At 40.7% G+C, this 20,679-nt stretch overlaps 1 protein-coding gene across 1 annotated transcript in view; it reads right to left on the bottom strand.

Moving 5' to 3' along the window:
* Positions 1–20,679, bottom strand: part of LOC110507051 (glutamate receptor ionotropic, kainate 4) — a 450,996-nt gene that overhangs the window by 93,924 nt on the left and 336,393 nt on the right. Inside the window, exon 8 of the mRNA XM_036965131.1 lies at positions 6,900–6,953. Coding sequence (XP_036821026.1) covers positions 6,900–6,953 — 54 coding nt within the window. The remainder of the gene's footprint in view (positions 1–6,899; positions 6,954–20,679) is intronic.

Here is a 20,679-nt window from a genome sequence, read left to right as displayed (position 1 = left end):
GACCCATAAACAATTCAGATCAAGTTTGAGAAATGTAAGTTTGTAATGTCGTCTACCCGGCCAGAAACGGAGTCTGCAAGAACAGGCCGCAGCAAGCCCACGCCCTTTCCTGATTCACCCCCGCCACCGGATGCAGCTAATGCCGGCCCCACGGAAACACTGACTGTGGAGATGCTACAATCCGTGATAGGCACCCTCAAAACCGACTATGTCCATTCTAGCTCACTTATTGTCTTAATCGAAATTACGGATTGCGTCTTATCTGCTTGTTGTCCCCTTATGCCAAAGTTTGTACATCTCAATTGTCAGTAGAAATCACATTTGTTTAAGCAAGTTAGCCATATCAGCTATGATTTTTTAAAAGGCAGGAAATGAGGCTGAATGAACTGTTTCGCTGCCAGACAAGGCTCCACTGATAGCCAGGTGTAGCAGTGGTAAGGTGTTGGGACTCTGCTATTGTGACAGCTTTATGTAGGCCGTAACAGTTTGTGGGCACCATTTGTCAACGTTATAGCGCAATTCATGTATTGTTTAGTGTTATGTTGTGTAGTGGCTTTGCTGGCATGCATCCCACTTTTTATTTTTTGCCCCACCAAGATTTACTTGCAAAAATCACCAATGCAGAGGAATAGCTCTCCGGCTGCAGATGTATGGGGATGTCAGAGGAGGAGAGGAGCAAGCTGGGTAAAGCAGTGGGAGCCGGGATGATACCTGATGGGAATAGCACAGTGGAGGTGTTATAACACCCACAAAATGGTTCCAATCGTTTTTCCACCATTCACGTTTCCCATAGGGGATTTTAGAAACACTTCAAATAAAAGGCTGTGTTTTGTGTAGGCTTACCCTGGCGTTATGTTTTGATAAACATGTACATTTCTCTCAGACAAGGTGAGTTTTATCAATATATTCGGCTCTATTTACTCTCAGATTCTAAAATGCTAATTAGCATCAAAGCAGACATCATGAAAAATGACAAATTCCTGCAAGATCCGACATGTCACCTCTAGCTGACACCTTTGCTAACAGGTATTGTGTCAATTTAAAACTTGTCCAAGACAGTTCACAAAATTGTCAATTTAAAGAAATGTTGCCAATTTATTCATTACAACATTAGATTAAAAAAATATATATATATATATACAGCACCAGTCAAAAGTTTGAACACGCCTACTCATTCAAGGGTTTTTCTTTATTTTGTACTATTTTTTACATTGTAGAATAATAGTGAAGACATCAAAACTATGAAACCATGAATCATGTCGTAACCAAAAAAGTGTTCAACAATCAAAATATATTTTAGATTTGAGTTTCTTCAAAGTAGCCACACTTTGCCTTGACGAGAGCTTTGCACACTCTTGGCATTCCCTCAAACGGCTTCATGAGAAATGCAAAAAAAAAAAAAAATTATAATCCCACTGAGCGCAAACCAGATGGTATCACTGAAGAATGCTGTGGTAGCCATGCTGGTTAAGTGTGCCTTGCATTCTAAATAAGTCACAGACAGTGTCACCAGCAAAGCACCCCACACCATCACACCTCCTCCTCCAAGCTTCACGGTGGAAACCACACATGCGAAGATCATCCATTCACCAACTCTGCGTCTCACAAAGACACGGCGGTTGAACAAAAAAATGTCAAATTTGTCTAATGTCCATTGCTCATGTTTCTTGGCCCAAGCAAGTCTATTCTCCTTATTGGTGTCCTTTAGTAGATGTTTCTTGGAAGCAATTCGACCATGAAGGCCTGATTCACGCAATCTCCTCTGAACAGTTGTTGAAATGTGTCTGTTACTTGAACTCTGTGAAGCATTTATTTGGGCTGCAATCTGAGGTGCAGTTAACTCTAATGAAGCAGAGGTAACTCTGGGTCATCCTTTCCTGTTATGGTCCTCATGAGAGACAGTTTCATCATAGCACTTGATGGTTTTTGCGACTGCACTTTAAGAAACTTTCCAGATTGACTAACCTTCATGACTAAAAGTAATTGTCGTTTCTCTTTGCTTATTTCAGCTGTTCTTGCCATAATACGGACTTGGTATTTTACCAAATAGGGCTATCTTCTGTATACCTGCCCTATCTTATCACAACACAACTGATTGGCTCAGACGCATTATGAAGGAAAGAAATTCCACAAAATAACTTTTAACAAGGCACACCTGTTTAATTTAAATGCATTCCAGGGGACTACCTCAAGAAGCTTGTTTTGAAAATGCCAAGAGTGTGGGTGGCTACTTTGAAGAATTTCAAATGATGATTCCATACGTGTTATTTCATAGTTTTCATGTCTTCACTATTATTCTTCAATGTAGAAAATAGTACAAATAAAGAAAAACCCTGGAATGAGTAGGTGTGTCCAAACTTTTGACTGGTACTGTATATATAGTTAATCCAGTGATTTTTTTTTAACCTTTGCCTCGATTCAACAGTCTCATCCAGATCATGATGGTATTTGTAGTTCTTTATGATAGCCACATTAGCAGCTAATTAGCAAATATATTGATAAAAGTCAACATGTCCTAGAGAGATTTACACGGTTATCAAAACGTCAATCCAGGGTAAGCCTACACAAAACATTGCCCTTATTTTAAGTGTTTGTTTTTTTAATCCCCTACTGGGAAAATGAAAGATGGAAAACCAATTGGAACCATTTCCCTGTTTGACTGCTAGGTTTTATGGGTATTATGTCTCATATTCTGGTACTCTACACACAGGCTTATGGGAAGGTTACACGCCTACTGTGTTACATAGATAAACATTCGGCATGATCCTCTTTAAGATTATGAATGCGAATGAGTTGAAGTGAATGAAAATGATCATTGCTAGAACTATAAACGTGTTGGCTATGTGACATCATCGATGGTTGATTCATGTTCTGCATGGTTGCTCTTAATATTAAAACCGAGATTAATGAACATTTTTGAATTGTACAATGTGTTGGCTGATGATTCCCCCTCACCTCACATTGGCATTTCGATGCGCAATGTCAACAAAAACACATTCTAACGGGACAAATAAAATGAGTCATCATCTGAGGTCACATATTGGCAATGAATGTGAGCACTGTGCATGTACATTAAACCTAATCTGTATCTCTCTCCTGAAAGCCGTATCTCTACGTCTCAGCGTTGTGCTTGGAGACGAATCAGACAATACAAAGAGTCACTTCCCAGGTTAACCGTCAGCGACCGCCGCAAGCTTTAACGAGATGATCTCGGAGTTATTGCAAGTACAAATCACAGAGCAACCATCCCTCTATAGCTCCCATGGATGGCATTTCATGCCAGGAAACCACATTGGGCAATTAGAGACAAGTACAGCTGTTCTCTGTTCACTTACCATTAAAACTAGCCAACTGAACTCCATTTAACTGTAAGGAGCTGATTCATATATGCATATGTATAGAGTCAGTTTCATCATAGCGTTTGATGGTTTTTGCGACTGCACTTGAGGAAACTTTAAAAGTTCTTGACATTTTCCAGATTGACTGACTTTCACGTCTTAAAGTAATGATGAACTGTCGTTTCTCTTTGCTTATTTGAGCTGTTCTTTCCATAATATGGACTTGGTCTTTTATACAGGTGTGCCAAGCATGTAGTGTCATTCCCAAGAAGACTTAAGGCTATTATCACTGCCAAAGGTGCTTCAACAAAGTACTGAGTAAATGGTCTGTATACTTATGTAAATGTGATATTTTTTTAATTAGCAAACATTTCTAAATACCTGTTTTTGCTTTGTCATTATGAATATAATGTGTAGATTGTCAATGGAAAAAAACTATTTAATCCATTTTAGATTCAAATTGGGTTCCCGAGTGGTGCAGCGATCTAAGTCACTGCATCTCAGTGCTCGAGGCATCACTACAGACACCCTGGTTCGAATCCAGGGTGTATCACAACCGGCCGTGATTGGGAGTCCCATAGGGCAGCGAACAATTGGCCCAGTGTCATTTGTCTGGTGTAGGCTGTCATTGTAAATAATAATTTGTTCTTAACTGACTTGCCTAGTTAAATAAAGGTTCAATAAAATAAAAAAGAACAAAATGTGTAAAAAGAGTACTTTCCGAATGCACTGTATGTACAGCACCAGTCAAAAGTTTGGACACACCTACTCATTTAAGGGTTTTTATTTATTGCTACTATTTTCTACATTGTACAATAATAGTGAAAACATCCAAACTGTGAAATAACACATATGGAATCATGTAGTAATCCAAAAAAGTGTTAAACAGATCTAAATATATTTCATATTTTATATTGTTAAAATAAGCCACCCTTTGCACACGCATTCTCTCAACCAGCTTCACCTGGAATGCTTTTCCAATAGTCTAGAACAAGATCCCACATCACTCTGTGGTCCAACTCATCCCAAACCATCTCAATTGGGTTGAGGTCAATGGATTGTGGAGGCCAGGTCATCTGATGCAGCACTCCAATACTTTTCTTATTGGTCAAATTGCCCTTACACTGCCTGGAGGTGTATTGGGTCATAGTCCTGTTAAAAAACATATGATAGTCCCACTAAGCGCAAACCAGATGGGATGGCGTATCGCTGCAGAATGCGGTGGTAGCCATGCTGGTTAAGTGTGCCTTGAATTATAAATAAATCACTTACAGAGTCACCAGCAAAGCACCCCCACACCATCACACCTCCGCCTCCATGCTTCACGGTGGGAACCACACATGCTGAGATCATCTGTTCATCTATTCTGTGTCTCACAAAGACACGGCGGTTGGAAACAGCAATCTCAAATTTTGACTCATCAGACCAAAGGACAGATTTACACCAGTCTAATGTCCAATGCTCGTGTTTCTTGGCCCAAGCAAGTCTCTTATTCTTATTGGTGTCCTTTAGTAGGGGTTTCTTTGCAGCAATTCGACCATGAAGGCCTAATTCACGCAGTCTCCTCTGCAATTTCTGAGCCTGGTAACTCTAATGAACTTATCCTCTGCAGCAGAGGTAACTCTGGGTCTTCCATTCCTGTGGCGGTCCTCATGAGAGCCAGTTTCATCATAACGCTTGATGGTTTTTGCGACTGCACCTGAAGAAACTTTCAAAGTTCTTGACATTTTCGGATTGACTGACCTTTATGTCTTAAAATAATGATGCACTGTCATCTCTCTTTGCTTATTTGGGCTGTTATTTCCATAATATGGACTTGGTCTTTTACCAAATTGGGCTATCTTCTGTATACCACCCATACCTTGTCACAACACAACTGATTGGCTCAAACACATTAAGAAGGAAAGAAATTCCACAAATGTACTGTTATTTCATAGCTTTGATGTCTTTACTATTATTCTACAATGTAAAAAATAAAAATAAAAATAAAAATAAAGAAAAACCATTGAATGAGTAGGTGTGTCCAAACTTTTGACTGGTACTGTATGTAGCAGATTATTCAGACAGAGATTGCCCATTGTGCTATTTTCAGTACTCTATTACTTTTCAATTAGGAATACATGTAGTCTAATTGTTAGTGCAACAGATACATCTAAAGTGTGGATTACGATCAAGTTCAAGTAAAAATTTGGATGACGGCATTCCAGGATTTGATCATACCTACGATATAATGTTACTTTTTGAATACCGTGGTCAATTAATGAAAAACTATTCACAGCTTCAGTAATTACACTTACAAATGTGTTGCATCCAAACGAGGCCCACTGTATCTATTAAAATCTCTGGATTACCTAGCACACATTCCAATTTAAATATATTCCAGCTTCCCAGACAGATCAATGCAGGTGGAGGTGACAGTCAGGGATGAGAGAGAGAGAGAGAGAGAGAGAGAGAGAGAGAGAGAGAGAGAGTGAGAGACAGACAGACAGAGAGAGAGAGAGAGACAGACAGACAGACAGACAGAGAGAGAGCGAGAGAGAGAGAGAGAGACAGAGACAGAGACAGAGACAGACAGACAGAGAAAGAGAGACAGACGATACTGCATATAGAGAGATATAACACAGAGGATGTGAACAGTGACTATCGCTCATCCTCTGGAGCGGCTGATCACAAAATTGTCCTATCACGACATCTGACAGCTAGTGACAAATGACAAATGTCTACTCCCCCAGCCGAAACACAAATTGGGCTGCTGCACTATCGGGGACACGGAATTTAATTTCTTACAGTGCCCCACAGGCATTCTGCCTGCCATCACAGGCACGGTGCACTGACACCTATGTTACACACCAGGGTCGTGTTTATTAGGAACCAACTGGAAGAAAACTGACTGAAATAGGGAGGGACTACCTGGACTCACCCATTCTCCCCACCCTCAACATGAACGGAATGTGTAATTACTCCCTCTACCTGCCGAAGAAAGACCCTCCACAATACACTCCTCTGTTTCGGAGCAGTAGAAAGTGATCTGACTCCCTGCCCTGGTAACTTGGAAGTATAGCGAACAGTATTCTTTACATGTTGAAAATAGGCATAATCAAAAGTTGCCATTTGTTGAGGAGGATTAGCCGAGCAGTGCGTGTGTGTGTGTGTGTGTGTCATTTCGAGGGAATACTGCGACGTTGGGGACGAGGCTCGGAAAGTGGTGATTAACTGAACGTTGAAAGAAAATTACATAAATAACGAGTGGTCTCTTCTTCCTGTGGGGATGGTGCTGTATGATGCTTTGTTGAGCAATCGCTCTCTCTCTTTAGGAAATGGAGGGCGTGGGTCATCACTCTCCACGATGATCCCCCCTCTCTTGCCCCCTAGCACCCAGTGGCACAAAAAGACATGGGAATCCGAGCAACTGGGTGAGAGGAAAACATGGGCTCCAGCAGGACATTAATGAGTCATCAATCAGGCCGATATGAATCATCTCTACAGGACCATTAGTGCAAAGTGTTACCAACATCATCAATTTCCATTAGCGAGTAGCAGCAGCAGGCTCCATCTCCTTACCAGCGAGGTGAAGATGTAGGTGTAGTAGACGGAAAGCATGCCCAGCTCCGACGCCTGGAAGAAAGAGAGAGAGGGGGGGGGGGGGGGGGGGGGGGAGAAAGAGATAAGGAGAAAAATAGGTATATATATTGAGAAGGAGATATACACTGAGTGTACAAAACATTAGGACCCCCTTTAGCTCCCAGAACAGCCTCGATTCGCCAGGGCATGGACTCTACAAGGTGTTGAATGCATTCCACAGGGTGGTGGGCCATTCTTGATACATACGGGAAACTGTTGAGCGTGAAAATCTCAGCAGCATTACAGTTCCATGGCCCTTTCAAATGCACTTAAATCTTTTGTCTTGCCCATCCACCCTCTAAATGGTGCACATACACAATCCATGTCCCAATTGTCTCAAGGCTTAAAGATCTTTCTTTAACATGTCTCCTCCCCTTTTCTACACCGATTGAAGTGGATCAATAAGGGATCATAGTTTTCACCTGGAATCACCTAGTCAGTCTACGTTATGGAAAGATAATGTGTTCTTAATATTTTCTATATATATATATATACACAGTATATATATATATATATATATATATATATATATATATATATATATATATATATATATATATATATAGAGAGAGAGAGAGAGAGAGAGAGAGAGAGAGAGAGAGAGCGAGAGAGAGAGAGAGAGAGAGAGAGAGAGAGAGAGAGAGAGAGAGAGAGAGAGAGAGATCAGATACTCTGCAGTCTCCTGCTCGATTACACAGCGGCAGATCAAATCCGCCCACATCCTGATAAGACATGACATATTCTTATCTAATGACGGGCTCTCTTTGGAGCAATTAGTAATACAATATTTTAGTATGCTGCTCAATACATTAGGATTTGATTAAATCGAAGCCTCAGCAGCAAGCACTGGTTGTGAAGGACACGGTGAACTTTCTACAGTTGAGCTTCTTTGAGTATATTTATTTTGGTATAAACTGTTCCACCAAATTTGTTGACTCCAATGTGAACTGTGGAATAATGGTGCAACGCAAAGCTTTTTAAAAAGGGGTTTTCCAATCAGCCCAGTCTGACTTAGTCTGACATACATCTGAGATACATAAAAAAAATAAAAAAAACATATTTCATAGAGTACAGTATATCAAGGGAAAACTGTCCAATAAAGGTTTGACTTGTTGACTCCTGGATCTCATTCGATGGAAGCTACAGTATGTCTCTGTTCAACCACCCACACACATTTCACCTAGACGATTCTCTCAGCCAGGTCACCCATGATACAAGTCAATATTCAACGTCCATCCATGTCTGAGGACGTTGGGAGATGTGGAAGGTGATGGTGGATGGGCGTTTTATTCCAAAGGTTGCAAGTTCAAATCCGGTGATAGAAAGTTGTTTTGTTTTCCTTTTCATCCTATCCCAAACCTTATCTCTTAATTTAAGAATTTGGAGTTAATGCCTACTGGAAACGTAACCCGAACACTTCTAAAATTGACATTTGGAACAACTTAAAAATTGTACGTTTCAGAAACATGGGTGAACGTCTAATTCTGATGTGAGACTGTGAGACCTTGTTGGATTCTCTACCTCTACCTCAGGGGTACAAACTCCCGTTCCCAAGAGCCACAGGTTCTTCTGGCATAAACATGTATTTATCCAAAGAGGCCTTACAGCAAAAACCAATATGATTCGAAAAGGTAGATGTTTGTGGCGGAATAATCCCAAACAATGTGTTCCCCGACAGAATCATTAGATCATTTGTTTTGGTACTGTCCATATACGTTGCAGGTTTTTGGTCACAGGTCCAGGAATGGCTGAACAATTGCAATATTTACCTGAGCTAACTCTGCAGATAGCACTACTGGGTGATATGAAAAGTCATAGTCAATTGATCAATAATATAACAATACTTTTAGCAACAACAAAAAATATTTTCAATTTATAATCTGTAGTAACAATGAGACTAGTTTGCTCCAATTTGGGGAGGGGTGGTAGGGTTGGAGGGTAAAAAAGGAAATATATTTTTAAAGATATGTACATATATGTATGTATATGTATTTATATATATGTAAGTGTATATTTTGTAGGTGTATATGTATGTATTTATATGTGTTTGCATGTATGTACTGTATGTGTATGTAACATACATACAGTACATATACATACATACACACACATAAATGCATACACATATATATATATATATATATATATATATATACAGTTGAAGTTGGAAGTTTACATACACCTTAGCCAAATACATTTCAACTCAGCTTTTCACAGTTCCTGACATTTAATCCTTGTAAAAATTCCCCGTCTTAGGTCAGTTAGGATCACCACTTTATTGTAAGAATGCAAAATGTCAGAATAATAGTAGAGAGAATGATTTATTTCAGCTTTTATTTATGTCATCCCATTCCCAGTGTGTCAGGAGTTTACATACACTCAATTAGTATTTGGTGGCATTGCCTTTACATTGTTTAACTTGGGGCAAACATTTCGGGTAGCCTTCCACAAGCTTCCCACAGAGCTGGTATAACCGAGTCAGGTTTGTAGGCCTCCTTGCTCGCACACACTTTTTCAGTTCTGCCCACAAATTTTCTATAGGATTGAGGTCAGGGCTCTGTGATGGCCACTCCAATACCTTTACTTTGTTGTCCTTCAGCCATTTTGCCACAACTTTGGAAGTATGCTCGGGGTCATTGTCCATTTGGAAGACCCATTTGCGACCAAGCTTTAACTTCCTTACTGATGTCTTGAGATGTTCCTTCAATATATCCACATAATCTTCTTCCCTCATGATGCCATCTATTTTGTGAAGTGCACCAGTCCCTCCTGCAGCAAAGCACCTCCACAACATGATGCTGCCACCCCCGTGCTTCACGGTTGGGATGGTGTTCTTTGGCAATTAAGCCTCCCCTTTTTTCCTCCAAACATAACAATGGTCATTATGGTCAAACAGTTCTATTTTTCTTTCATCAGACCAGAGGACATTTCTCCAAAAAGTACGATCTTTGTCCCCATGTGCAGTTGCAAACCGTAGTCTGGCTTTTTTATGGCGGTTTTGGAGCAGTGGCTTCTTCCTTGCTGAGCGGCCTTTCAAGTTATGTCGATACAGGACTCTGTGGATATAGATACTTTTGTACCCGTTTCCTCCAGCATCTTCACAAGGTCCTTTGCTGTTGTTCTGGGATTGATTTGCACTTTTCACATCAAAGTACGTTAATCTTTAGGAGACAGAAGGCGTCTCCTTCCTGAGTGGTATGACGGCTGCTTGGTCCCATGGTGTTTATACTTGCGTACTATTGTTTGTACAGATGAATGTGGTACCTTCAGGTGTTTGGAAATTGCTCCCAAAGATGAACCAGACTTGTGGAGGTCTACAAAAAAATATATAGTTTGATTTCCCATGATGTCAAGCAGAAAAAGCACTGTTTGAAGGTAGGCCTTGAAATACATGCTCAGGTACACCTCCAATTGACTCAAATGATGTCAATTAGCCTATCAGAAGCCTACACCTAGCTCGGCTATTAGACTATTCTTTAGTAAAGGTTGAATTGTTGTTCAGCTATTAGCCCTCCTCCCCAACTTGCAACAAATTACTGTCATCATCTCATTCCTTTCCCTCTTCCATGCATCATCATTCAGCTCTTGAATGGCTCGCTTGTGGTCATGCTGGCAGGATATGGCAGCGCGTCAAGAATTTGGTTCTGCGTCAAGAATTCTGCATACAGTAGCACGTTTGTATGAAGGTGTGGTTGTTCACAGGCAAATTGTTATTTGCTATGGAGGTCTTTGTGTCTTTTTGTTGAGAGCAAAACCTTTTTTATTTTCAATCAAAAATAATTGTTCTGAAAGCAACTTTTTTCCGACACAAAGGAAGTCAAAACGGACGCCTACGAAAGTGGCATCTCAGGTAAGCAGCACTGGGCTGTATTGACGTATCCTAAAAATGACATCTGCTGCTTTAGATGGAACTGTTATTGTTTTCATATCTATAAAAAAATGAGCTATTTCCTTTACTTTCAGAGAGCGAGCTGTATCTGATATTGTCAGATATTCACTGCCCAAGGAACAAGGCCATGGAAGCTTTATTGCTGGCAAAAGTGTCCATAACCAGAAGTAATTAAACTGTTCTGTGTTCTTTTTCTCCATTTCTGCCTGTCTTGTTGTACACGGAACCTGTCTCACATGCGTTAATTAAAAAACCCTTCAGATGTCAGCTGCTAATTTTCAGATTTACACCACATGAACACAGACATTTTTACTGGACTATCTGTTGCTGCCAAGTCATGATTTCCCTGGGGGTTAGCCTTGCAATAACCAAGTGGTGAGACACATAGCCCTCTATATTTAAATGTTTCAGGTACACTCCGATAGGTGTCTGCGTCACGTATAGAATCTTTTGACATTGTCTTCTATTGTTTGTCCTCATGTGTCTGTTTTTCAGCATAAAGTACTCTGTAACCACTTAGTGTGGACACCAGTTGAGACCACACACACACACACATACAATAATAGTCTCTCTTCTTCACTTCATCCCTCTCCCCCTTCTCCCTAAATCCTCTAGGTTAAATAAACTGTTTTGGTGAACCCCGCCCACATCTGAACTGGCTGACACAGAGGGCAGAGATGTCACTTGGTCGGCTCAACAGGAAGTATTTTTAAAGAGATGCTTTACATTGAAATACAGACAGAGATGTATTAGTCCCAGGGTAAATGATCCAAGGTCAGTTTTGCATTTCACTGATTAAGATGACTGACCGTGGTAGAATAAAAAATCAAGGCTTAATCATGCTCTCTCTCTTTCCATCTGTCTCTCGTCTGCAGGTATGTTTTGATGTGAGAGAGGAAGCCAGTCCCATCATTTCCACCTCACCCGCTCTTAAGATAACCTTCAGGCCAACTGGGGGGCCCAAGGCTGTTTAGGAGACACTTTTGTGATAAAGTGAGCGAATATTAGGGTAGCACTGTAATTCATGAATCATATGCTGTCTGTCGCTGTTCTTACCTCTTTCCCTTTCTGTCTTCTACATCTCTCCCCACACCTCGTCTTTCTTCCTCGTTTTATAAGTACAGATTGAACTTGTGTGTATAATATTACAATTATCAGAATTATAATACATTTATGTATTTATAACACCTGGATAATGAACTTCTTTCAATAAAGTGTTTCACATTCTCCACTGGTTGAAACTTAGTATCTCATTGAAATACTATCCTGTGTCCTCAGATTAATGCAGATAAAGGGAGTTAGATATGCATCGTTTTTTTTATGTATATATGAATTAAAAATCAATCATGTTTCTAGTCTATTGCATAGTTACAATGTGTAATCATTGATGTCCCAAGGAGCAAGAGTAGTAAACACTTGAAGTGTATAACTGTAATACATACATGCAGACACAGCATCATTCAAATATTGGAATTTGATATGACTGAAAAATAATGTCTCAGAGATTCATACCTGAACCGCACCTTTATTTGCCAAGGAAGAGTAGATGATCAGTGAATATGTTCAACGTACAGGCTACAATGTGGGAATCTCATGCGTGGTAATAACTACAGTACATGTGTATATAGCACTTGCATCCTTGGCACAATAAAGTTATTATATTCTACTCTATCCGTAGGCTTCATTAATGCCATTCAGACTTGAAGTTGATACAACAACTATGATAGCTGAGGTTCATAGATCGGTTCTGAACTAATACTCATACCAAACGTTTTAGGGTCCATACACAGATTGGCTACATACTGTAGCTAGCTACACATCCATAGGCATAAAGTTATTTTTATCCTCCACTACACAATAAGCAAGTAAACAGTTAGCTAGCGATTTTACTTCAGCTGCATTGCAAGGCAAGCTTACACAATTGTACATTCAATTTGCAGTAAATGCTTTAGCTAACTAGATTCTTTACAACACGAATTACAAATTCATTCTCCTGACACTAGCAAGTTGGCTAATGTTAGTTAGTCAGATAACTTGCTAAGTAGCGATTTTCATAAAGTAACTTTATGACCAAAAAATATGCACAAATGTTTGTCTTTACATTAACTAACATATTCCTCTCAATTGTAATTTTTTTGCTTGACTCGTTATGAAGTTATAACAACTTACATTTGGTTCCACCGTAATGTTTTGTCAGCCATCTTTGTTGAAGAACGCCACCAGGCAAGGGTGGCTCGCATCAAAATTTGTCATTGGAACCACTCGATATGATTGGTCATATAAAAACCTTGGGACTCAAATGCATAATGAGTGCTCTAACTCCCCCTTGTGGTGGTCTGGAGCAATGAAGCCGTGACGCTAATGTAGAGTTACTACACTACTGTAGAGTTACCAGCCTCAGAAATTGCTTCACAGAGTTCAAGTAACAGACTTGTTTGAGCCAATGGACATTAGACCGGTGGAAATTTGTCCTTTGGTCTCGAGTTTTTGTGAGACATGGTGTGGGTGAACGGATGATCTCCGCATGTGTGGTTCCCACCGTGAAGCATGGAGGAGGAGGTGTATTGGTGTGGGGTTGTTTTGGTGACACTGTCAGTGATTTATTTAGAATTCAAGGTACACTTAACCAGCATGGCTACCACAGCATTCTGCAGCGATACGCCATCCCATCTGGTTTGGGCTTAGTGGGACTATCATTTGTTTTTCAACAGGACAATGACCCAACATACCTCCAGGCTGTGTAAGGGCTATTTTACCAAGAAGGAGAGTGATGGAGTGCTGCATCAGATGACCTGGCCTCCACAATACCCCGACCTCAACTAAATTGAGATGGTTTGGGCTGAGTCGGACCGCAGAGTGAAGGAAAAGCAGCCAACAAGTGCTCAGCATATGTGGGAACTCCTTCAAGACGGTTGGGAAAGCATTCCAGGTGATGCTGGTTGAGAGAATGCCAAGTGCGCAAAGCTGTCATCAAAGCAAAGGGTGGCTATTTGAAAAATGTCAAATATAAAATAGATTTTGATTGGTTTAACACTTTTGTAGTTACTACATGGTTCCATATGTGTTATTTCATGGTTTTGATGTCTTCACTCTTATTCCACAATGTAGAAAATAGTAAAAATAAAGAAAAACCCTTGAATGAGTAGGTTTTCTAAAAATATTTAATTTTATCAGATCTTCAACCAAAACTTAAAATGAGATAAAGGGAACCTGAGTTTACAAATGTTTTTTTATGTTTTATTAACAAAGTTAGGCAACACCCAATTCCCCTGTATGAAAAATCTTGGAAGAATGTTTTATGGGAAGATGATTCAAAAGTATAACTTTTTGGATGACATGGGTCCCATTATGCTTGTTGAAAACCAAACACTGCATTTCACATTAAGAACCTTATACCAACAGTCAAGCATTGTGGAGGTAGTGTGATGGTTTGGGGATGCTTTGCTGCCCCAGGACCTGGATGACTTGCCATCCATCTGTGAGCTGAAACTGAAGAGCAGCTGGTGTAACGGATGTGAAATGGCTAGCTAGTTAGTGGTGGTGTGTGCTAATAGCGTTTCAATCGGTGACGTCCCTTGCTCTGAGACCTTGAAGTAATGGTTCCCCTTGCTCTGCAAGGGCCGTGGCTTTTGTGGAGCGATGGGTAACGATGCTTCGTGGGTGTCAGTTGTTGATGTGTGCAGAGGGTCCCTGGTTCGAGCCCGGGTATGGGCGAGGGGACGGACTAAAGTTATACTGTTACACTGGGTCATGCAGCAAGACAATTATCCTAAACACACAATCAAGTCTACATGAAAATGGCTAAAAAAGCAACCAATTTTAAGTTTTGGAATGGCCTAGTCAAAGTCCAGACTTAATCCCAATTGAGATGTTGTGGCAGGACTTGAAACGAGCAGTTCATGCTTGAAAACCCACAAACGCTGCTGAGTTACAGCAGTTCTGCATGGAAAAGTGGGCCAAAATTCCTCCACAGCGACTTGAGAGACTGATCAACAACTACAGGAAGCATCTGGTTGGAGTCACTGCAGTTAAAGGTGTCACAATCAGTTATTGAGTATAAGGGGGGAAATACGCTTTCACAAATGGACAGTGTTGGGTGTTGGGTGTTGCATCATTTTGTTTATGAAATAAGTATGTAATTGTTGTGTTATTTGTTAATTCAGGGTCCCTTTATGAATATTCGATGTTGGTGTAAGAACTGATAACATTTTGTATAAACAATATGCAAACGTAGAGAAAATTAGAAAGGGGGCAAATACTTTTTCATGACACTGTATATGTGCACACTTCCATGACACTGTATATGTGCACACTTCCATGACACTGTATATGTGCACACTTCCATGCCACTGTATATGTGCACACTTCCATGACACTGTATATGTGCACACTTCCATGACACTGTATATGTGCACACTTCCATGCCACTGTATATGTGCACACTTCCATGACACTGTATATGTGCACACTTCCATGACACTGTATATGTGCACACTTCCACGACACTGTATATGCGCACACTTCCACGACACTGTATATGTGCACACATCCATGACACTGTATATGTGCACACTTCCACGACACTGTATATGCGCACACTTCCACGACACTGTATATGCGCACACTTCCACGACACTGTATATGCGCACACTTCCACGACACTGTATATGCGCACACTTCCACGACACTGTATATGTGCACACTTCCATGACACTGTATATGTGCACACTTCCACGACACTGTATATGTGCACACTTCCACGACACTGTATATGTGCACACTTCCATGACACTGTATATGTGCACACTTCCATGACACTGTATATGTGCACACTTCCACGACACTGTATATGTGCACACTTCCATGACACTGTATATGTGCACACTTCCACGACACTGTATATGTGCACACTTCCACGACACTGTATATGTGCACACTTCCACGACACTGTATATGTGCACACTTCCATGACACTGTATATGTGCACACTTCCACGACACTGTATATGTGCACACTTCCACGACACTGTATATGTGCACACTTCCACGACACTGTATATGTGCACACTTCCACGACACTGTATATGTGCACACTTCCACGACACTGTATATGTGCACACTTCCACGACACTGTATATGTGCACACTTCCACGACACTGTATATGTGCACACTTCCATGACACTGTATATGTGCACACTTCCACGACACTGTATATGTGCACACTTCCACGACACTGTATATGTGCACACTTCCATGACACTGTATATGTGCACACTTCCATGACACTGAGTCATTTTCTTTTGATTGTATGGTTATTATTATTTTAATAGTTGCTAGTAAGAGGAAACCGACCAGATGATACATTACTTGCTTGTTTGCCAACATTTGTTCAACCGTTTTACAGTATCAGATTGTCAGGTCAATTTAAGTCAAATCACAGAATTTAGTGGAGAAGGACAGGTGGACACTGCACTGCAAAATGCACATTGTTCTAAGTCACTGCACTGCCAAATGCACATTGTTCTAAGTCACTGCACTGCAAAATGCACATTGTTCTAAGTCTTGAAGTGTTGAGAATGAAGACAGCCAACAGGACAACAGATGACAGAGTTTACAAGCTTTTTTTTACCAGATTTTTAAGTTGACCAGCTTTTTAATCACAGTTAATATGCCTTTAAATGTGAAGTACGGGTCAGGGACATCAGCAAGTTTACAAATATAAATAATGGAAAGAAAGTGTTTCTTTTGGCTGGCACAAAGCCAAACTTCCTCAGCTTTCTATTGTTCTCATTGCCTGTTTTTTTTCTGTTTCCCAGGTTTTTGTTTTGGGGCGTATAGTTCTTCCCCGCCATGCTGAGCACAATATCTGAGCAAATCCGATCACAGCTTTGTATAGTAGGACAACACGGGGGGCTGACATGTCGAGATTACATTCAGTGATGCTGAAGCTAAACCCCCCCAGACCACAAACGCCCTGCTGCAGAACACACAGCCAATACACTGATTTATTTTAACTATTGGAGGGTTAAATATAATACGTTCACAGAGCATATATGAGTCCCACTTAAATTAACACTTCTCAGAGTATTGAAAAAAAAAAGAATCCCACTGTCTTCAGTGTAAGAAGTAGACCTCTGGCTGACCAGCATTCTAACGAAAGTTGTAAACATCCAGAAACAAAGAGGATAGAATGTCCTGCGTGAAGAGAGGGTAACAAGATTAGACTCTTTTATACAAAGTCCTTACAGTTTACCATGTAATTAAATCCTCAGTCTAGCACAAAATGTTGGCAAACAAAGTATACATTTACTCGGCCAACGTCCTCTCCTCATGAGCGGGCTGCGTGCCAACAAACTATCCACAGCACCACTACACACCTCCAGACAGAGAGATGGAGAAGAGGAGGAGTAGAAGACAGAGGAATGATAATAGAGGTATGGAGTGACTGTAGGACAGAGGCGGAGACATAGAAAGAAATCCCACGGTCAGCTCTTGTGGGTTGTTACTCTTTGCCCCCCCCCCCCGAGTTGCCATGGTGACATGATGCCCAGCAACGGCCATCAGTATCTCTGATTGAGGGAAAGATTGAGACTGAAGAGGAGAGTGGCAGGGAAACAAAACAGTAAGAATTGACTGGATGAACACAGAAATATGACAACAGAAAAACTAATCAGGGAGGGTGGGAGGGAGTGTGTGAGGGAGAGATAAATAATTTAGAGGGAGAGAAAGAAAAACATTTAGAGAAAAAAAAGAAAAAATATTCATTGGGGCAGGGATATTAGCGTTGCCTGATGACTCATCCTGAATTTAATTACACTGCTCTATCAATCACGCCATACATCAGTCTGAATCTGCTGTCCTTAGAAGTCGTTTGAGCTGATGTCATAATGATGTGATTCATGATTCATGCAGGCCGGCTCGGGCCCAACCCATCGGTTTCTGGGACCAATCAAAATGGTTTGAATGTGTTGGCATTCGAGAAGTCGCCGAGGAGGAAACAAATCCAGACTTATCGTGGAAAATACATATTAGTGGGCGTGGCCTTTGGCCAGATCGATACGGATGGGAAGACAGGCACATTTTTGATTGTCTCCTCAGAGGATATTGCGAGGGATTGGCTTTTCCAGTGCCAGTCCTGCTATGACACTGGCATGCACTAAGGTTGAATGCTGGGCACCCAGTTATCGAGATTTACCGAGATTTACCGCCCAAAACCACTCCCTTTTCCTGGGATAAATAACAGTGAGAAACCGGTAAATTATAATAAATGATTTATATCAACAGCATGACGTGAAATGGAACTGTCAAATGTATTTGCGACATCTAAATATTGCTTCTCTACGGCCTTCTCTCTGCTCTCTGCATGATGAATCATCAATGCACACGGTGGGGACAGACAGCTCAGTACGGAGTGCAGTTCACAATGCATGCAGACCTATCATCTCATCACGGTACCTTTTCCTTGTGACAGGTGGGCCTACATTTGCTGCAGCATAGCCTATGGACCGAATGCACTTCTAATTTACACATCTCTATCTGGCTTTCGGGGGGGGGGGGTCACCTTCATATTTGATTGTAACAAAAAACATGTTTGTTATTGCAGCCGCAGACTTTTGAAACAGCCTATCTTTCGAATATCATTGCTTTAAATCGGAGCAGGCGCGAGCTGTCTTTCTCTCTCTCTCTCTCTCTCTCATCAATTCCATTCAGATTGCATCCAAAATAGATAATCCTGTTCAAGATAGACATACAGTACCAGTCAAAGGTTTGGACACACCTGCTCATTCAAGGGTTTTTCTTTCTCAATGAGTAGGTGTGTCCAAAGTCTTGTTTTCTGAATGTTAAATACAGCAGCCAATAGAACTCACAGGTGGTTTGAAGCAAGAGCGAATGAGCGATGCCAGGGGGGGGGCTACAGCAGTTATTTATTAAGTCCCTTAACCATTCAATCTTCGTGAAGAGAAGTGAATGCATCTAATTCTAGTCCTATATTATTCCAGGGTGCCATTAGAAGGATGAAGATAAGGGCAATGGAACTTGTTTCATTTCACTGTTGAAAGCGAAGTTGAAGGAATGAGGCAACAATAGAGAGAACGAAGAGGTAGGCTAATAACATTAGGGGAAATATTATGAAAAGTGTATATGCGTCAGCCTACTAATTCGCTAACCTAAGCTTGTAACTTTGTAGGCCGCATGTCCTGCACCAGCATCAAATGTTCTCTCCCAGTTTCATGGTTTGAATGATGTGCGTAATTCTAGTCCACATAATACAGTATAATACAATACAGTACAGTAATACAGTTCCCACTCAAAAAGATTAGCCTACTGGAGCTTGTTTCATTTATTTACCCAAGAGAGCATATAGCTAGCTACATCGACGTGATTGTAAGTTTTTCTGTAGTGCGTAATGTGCAATAGCCTATATTGTATATCATATGTGTATTGGATAACGACACAATCATTTGGGATTTTTGGAGCATGGGCTCTTAAAATGTCTTTAATGTACAGTAGGGCTCATGAAATTATTTGTATGTATAGCTCATCAGGCTCAGGTAGCACTGAAATTTCAATCAAAACTCTATTAAAACCCAGACATAGACTATATACTTTATATGCTTTTGAATTACACTTTCGGTTTTGGTGGGAAATACCGGGCTACCCGGGAGAAAAGGGATTTGTTTTCTTTCAGGATGGAACTTTTGTAAAATACCAGCAAATATTCAAACCTAGCATACACCCTTAGCCAGTGCTCAATTGCTCTCTCTCTCTTGGTCTCTGTCCGTCTCTCCGTCTTTCTCTCTGTCTCTCCATTTCCCTTTAGCCATTGTCTCCTTCACTGCAGCCAAGCTTCCAATATCTATGTTTTAATTACAACACGGCCCTTTGCTGCAAGGTGCCTTTCACCCGTGTTTCTGTCACCTTACGATCTAATCGCAGGTCTTTAGAAGGGATAGCAGGGGGCTGGTCCTATCACGCAAAGTATTAACTTTATGTCGGCTCCGGAAGAACTCTGCCAAGCTACAGAGTGTTCTATCTTTGTTGCTTTCATTTCTAACTTCTCTGTTCACTTCAGGTATGGTTCTATTAGTGGAAACAGACATCACTGAAAGGTCATATTGACAGTTTACTGTGAAGAATAGTCATGTCCGATATGAATGTCCAATTAGATTGAATTATATTATGTATGTCGGACTAGCTCTTCACAACTGAGTGGATGTAGCTCAATGTTAGAGCACATGCTTCGCATGTATCAATCCCTGGGTTCAATCCCTGGGTTCAATCCCTGGGTTCAATCCCTGGGTTCAATCCCTGGGTTCAATCCCTGGGTCTCCATGGAACTTCTCAGCTGGTGATTTTACAGGGCCTAGCAGTTAGGGTGTGAAAGGTTGCTAGTTCTGACTTGACATAATGAAAAATCTATCAATGTGCCCTTGAGCAAAGCGTTTAACCCTAATTGCTCCAGGGTTGCCGTTGATAATGGCAGACCCTGACCGTGCCCACACTCTCTGAGGGTCTCAGAGAGAGTTGGGATATGCAACAAACAAACAAAAACATTATTAATACAGACTTGTACATTTGTGAAATAGGACAAACATAAGCACCCACCAAATAATGATCTTATTTATAAACACACAACATATAACCTGATGAGTGATAGACGCCTTCAATAGAAAGCATAAATAGTTTGAAAAGAGTTCAACATTCCATGATTGAAAAATAGGTTATCTTATCAACAAAGAAAGTCGTTGCTACCAACAGATGTCTGTAAAAAAAAAAAAACGGGAAATAAATATTAAAAATAAACTTTAGTCACTTCTATTTCCTTTATAC

The sequence above is a fragment of the Oncorhynchus mykiss genome, chromosome 27 (assembly GCF_013265735.2).
Source record: "Oncorhynchus mykiss isolate Arlee chromosome 27, USDA_OmykA_1.1, whole genome shotgun sequence".
Taxonomy (NCBI): Eukaryota; Metazoa; Chordata; class Actinopteri; order Salmoniformes; family Salmonidae; genus Oncorhynchus; species Oncorhynchus mykiss.
This window is presented reverse-complemented; position numbering and strand designations above follow the sequence as displayed.